This window comes from Dipodomys ordii, unplaced genomic scaffold (genome assembly GCF_000151885.1).
Source record: "Dipodomys ordii isolate 6190 unplaced genomic scaffold, Dord_2.0 Scaffold19, whole genome shotgun sequence".
Classification (NCBI taxonomy): Eukaryota; Metazoa; Chordata; class Mammalia; order Rodentia; family Heteromyidae; genus Dipodomys; species Dipodomys ordii.
The window spans coordinates 13,232,804-13,235,927 of NW_012267235.1; the positions used below are offsets into that span (position 1 = coordinate 13,232,804).

Genomic DNA, 3,124 nt, shown 5'->3' on the forward strand with positions numbered 1-3,124 from the left:
CAGTCTCTCCTGCCCGGGCTGGCTTTGAACCGCGATCCTCAGATCTCAGCCTCCTGAGTAGCTAGGATTACAGGCGTGAGCCACCAGCGCCCGGCTCTAAAAAAAAAAAGTTTATGGAAGTTTAGCCTAGTTTTCTTAGTAGATTTTGTGAATCACACGGAGGATACTGGGCTTCACTCTCAGCCTACTGAACTTGCATCTTTGGAGTTCTGTCTGAGCTCCCCAGATGTTTCTGAAGTATAGAAGTTGAGAACTGCTAGTGCAGAGTATGTAGTGGTTAAGTCCCAGCTGTGTGACTCCTCATGGTCCTCTTCCCCTCTGTTGACCATTCCTCTGTGGTGGTCGCAGTGCAACATGCTTTTTGTGTGTCATCGCCTCGCTTAACCTTCACAGTAACCCATGGGCGGTAGTGTTCCCACCTATCCTTGCAAATAACAAATAACATTTAAGTGCCTACTGTGTGCCAAATATTCTGCCAGCCACTGAGTTACCTAAATGACAGGTGGTAAAATTCTGCTCTATTCAAGCTGACCTGCTAAGAGAGAACCTCTGGCTTCCTGTTGTCCTTTGTACTTTCTGGGCATGCTCCAGCCTAGCAGCCTTTGTGCCTGATGGTCCTTCAGCCTGAGTAGCTTTCCTTAGCCACACAGCTTACTCCTCACATACTCCAGACTTTCACTGAAACAAGAATTTCTCAGTGAATCAATATCTCTCTCTCTCTCTCTCCCCCTCTCCCTCCCTCTCCCTCCCTCTCTCTCTTTTATGGTTGTGGGCCTGAACTCTGGGTCTGGGCGCTGTCCCTTAGCTCTTCAGTTCAAGGCTAGTGCTCTACCACTTGAGTCACAATGCCACGTTGGTTTTCTGGTGGTTTATTGGAGATAAGAGTCTCACGGACTTTCCTGCCTGGGCTGGCTTTGAGCTGTGATCTTCAGATCTCAGCCTTCTGAGTAGCTAGGATTACAGGCGTGAGCCACTGGTGCCTAGCTTTCAGTGAATTCTTTCTGGTGTGTTCACTGTAGCCATCCCTGTGTTGACTTCCTTTCCCACTCTGTTCTTCCCCGTCTATGGTAGAACTTCTTAGTAAGTTCCAAGAACAACTCTCAGTACTAGGTAATGGTATCACTGGCATCATTGTGCAGATGTGACAAGCCCAAGATCTGACCACACAGCTAGGGAGTAGCAGAGCCAGAACTGAGCTCAGATCCCCTGGCTCTCAGGCCTGAGCTCCTAAACCACTGCCCTTCTAGCTCCCTCATCTCCAAGCTCTTCTCTGGCCTGCTTGACACCTGCTCTTACATGTCCTTCTGAAAAATGTTCTTGAGTCCTTATGTCCTCAAGATTGCAGCTCTCAGGGCTGGGAAGGTGGCTCAGTGGTAGAGCACTTGCCTTGTATGCATGAGGCCCTGGATTCAATTCCTCAACACCACATAAGCAAAAAGAAAAAAAAGCCAGAAGTGATGTTGTGGCTTAAGTGGTAGAGCACTAGCCTTGAGCTGAAGAGCTGAGGGATAGCACCCAGGCCCAGAGTTCAGGCCCCATGACCGGAACCCCCCCCCCCCCCCAAAAAAAAAGATTGCAGCTCTCCTTAGATTGTTTCTCTTTATCTCTCACCCTCTCTGCATCCCAGGATCATGAAGATGACAGTGAAGAAGCTGGTGAGATCACCTGGGCTCCAGCTGAAGGGTCCGAGGCAGTAGAAGAGGCAGTGCCCAGTGACCGTTCGTCCTCTGCCCAGCCCCCCACACCCCCTGTGTCCAGTTGGGAGCGGGTATCGAGGCTGATGGAGGAGGACCCTGCCTTCCGCCGTGGCCGTCTTCGCTGGCTCAAGCAGGAGCAGCTGCGGCTGCAGGGACTGCAGGGCTCTGGGGGGCGGGGAGGGGGGCTGCGCAGGCCCCCAGCTCGCTTTGTGCCCCCTCATGACTGTAAGCTCCGCTTCCCCTTCAAGAGCAACCCTCAGCACCGGGAGTCTTGGCCAGGAATGGGGAGCGGAGAGGCCCCAGCTCCACCCCAGCCCCCTGAAGAGGTCACTCCCCCTCCCGCTGCCCCTGCTCGAAGGCCTCCAAGTCCCCGCAGGTCCCACCGTCCTCGCAGGAACTCCCTGGATGGAGGGGCCCGATCTCGGGGAGGGGGTTCCACACAGCCCGAGCCCCACCACTTCCAACCTAAGAAGCACAACTATTATCCCCAGCAGCCCCAACCTTACCCGGCCCAGAGGCCCCCAGGGCCCCGCTATCCTCCATACACTACTCCCCCACGGATGAGACGGCAGCGCTCAGCTCCTGATCTCAAGGAGAGTGGGACAGCTGTGTGAATCCTACATCTTGGACAGAGAGGCCCTGGTGAGGCCTTTGCTGGGAGAGGGAAAGATGCTTCCCAGAAGCCCTAGGTCAGAGAGGCCAGAGGGGAGAGAGAGAGCGAGAGAAGGTCCGAGCAGGTGATGGAAGATAGGGTGACTGAGCTGGAGGCTGAGGGAAGGAACAGGGCACGGAGTTGCCAGGAGCAAACCAAAGTGAAGGAAGAGTCATGGGAAGCTGCCTTGGGGCCCCCCTTTGCAGGGGGGGAGTCCCACAAACGCTGCTATGGGTGGGTGGGGCTAGAGGCTGCATAGCCAGTGTTTGACTTTATTTTTGAGTGGGTGCAAAGGGGAGAGAACTGAGAGGAGAGTTCTCCCCAGCCTGTCTGTCTGTCTATCTGTGGTGGGTTTCTGTTTCCAGGGAGGTGTGGTAGGATCTTAAGTCATTCCCCTCCCCTTCCAGGCCTCCTGCTGTATTTAGGGGGACCTGTGTGGTTTGGCTGGAGTCCCATAAGGATGTGGGACCCCTTAATAAAAGTTAGCAAGCAGGGTCTTGTGGCTTGTTGTTTGGTTTGGGGCTTTAATAGAGGTGCTCACCGCTTGGATAAAATGGTTCTGTTGTGTTTCCTTGAATGCAATTTCCTGTGTCTTCATTTTTTGTTTACCCAATGTCTCTGTGTCCTCATTACCACTTTCAATGTCTTGGACAAAGTAGAGAAAAATGCCAGGTGAGGTGAGGGACCAGCAGCCTATAGGTGACCCGCTGCCCTGTTGCTAACAGATAAGGAAGGCTTCGGGTTGCAAAATAGTTGTGCTTCATCAAATCCCCTG

The 3,124-nt window shown here is 53.5% G+C and overlaps 1 protein-coding gene across 1 annotated transcript in view; it reads left to right on the plus strand.

Moving 5' to 3' along the window:
- The window catches only part of Kif1c (kinesin family member 1C), a 29,890-nt gene extending 27,045 nt beyond the window's left edge, over window positions 1–2,845 (plus strand). The window contains exon 23 of the mRNA XM_013013139.1: window positions 1,628–2,845. Coding sequence (XP_012868593.1) covers window positions 1,628–2,311 — 684 coding nt within the window. The 3' untranslated portion in view covers window positions 2,312–2,845. The remainder of the gene's footprint in view (window positions 1–1,627) is intronic.
- The last annotated feature ends 279 nt before the right edge of the window (window positions 2,846–3,124 follow it).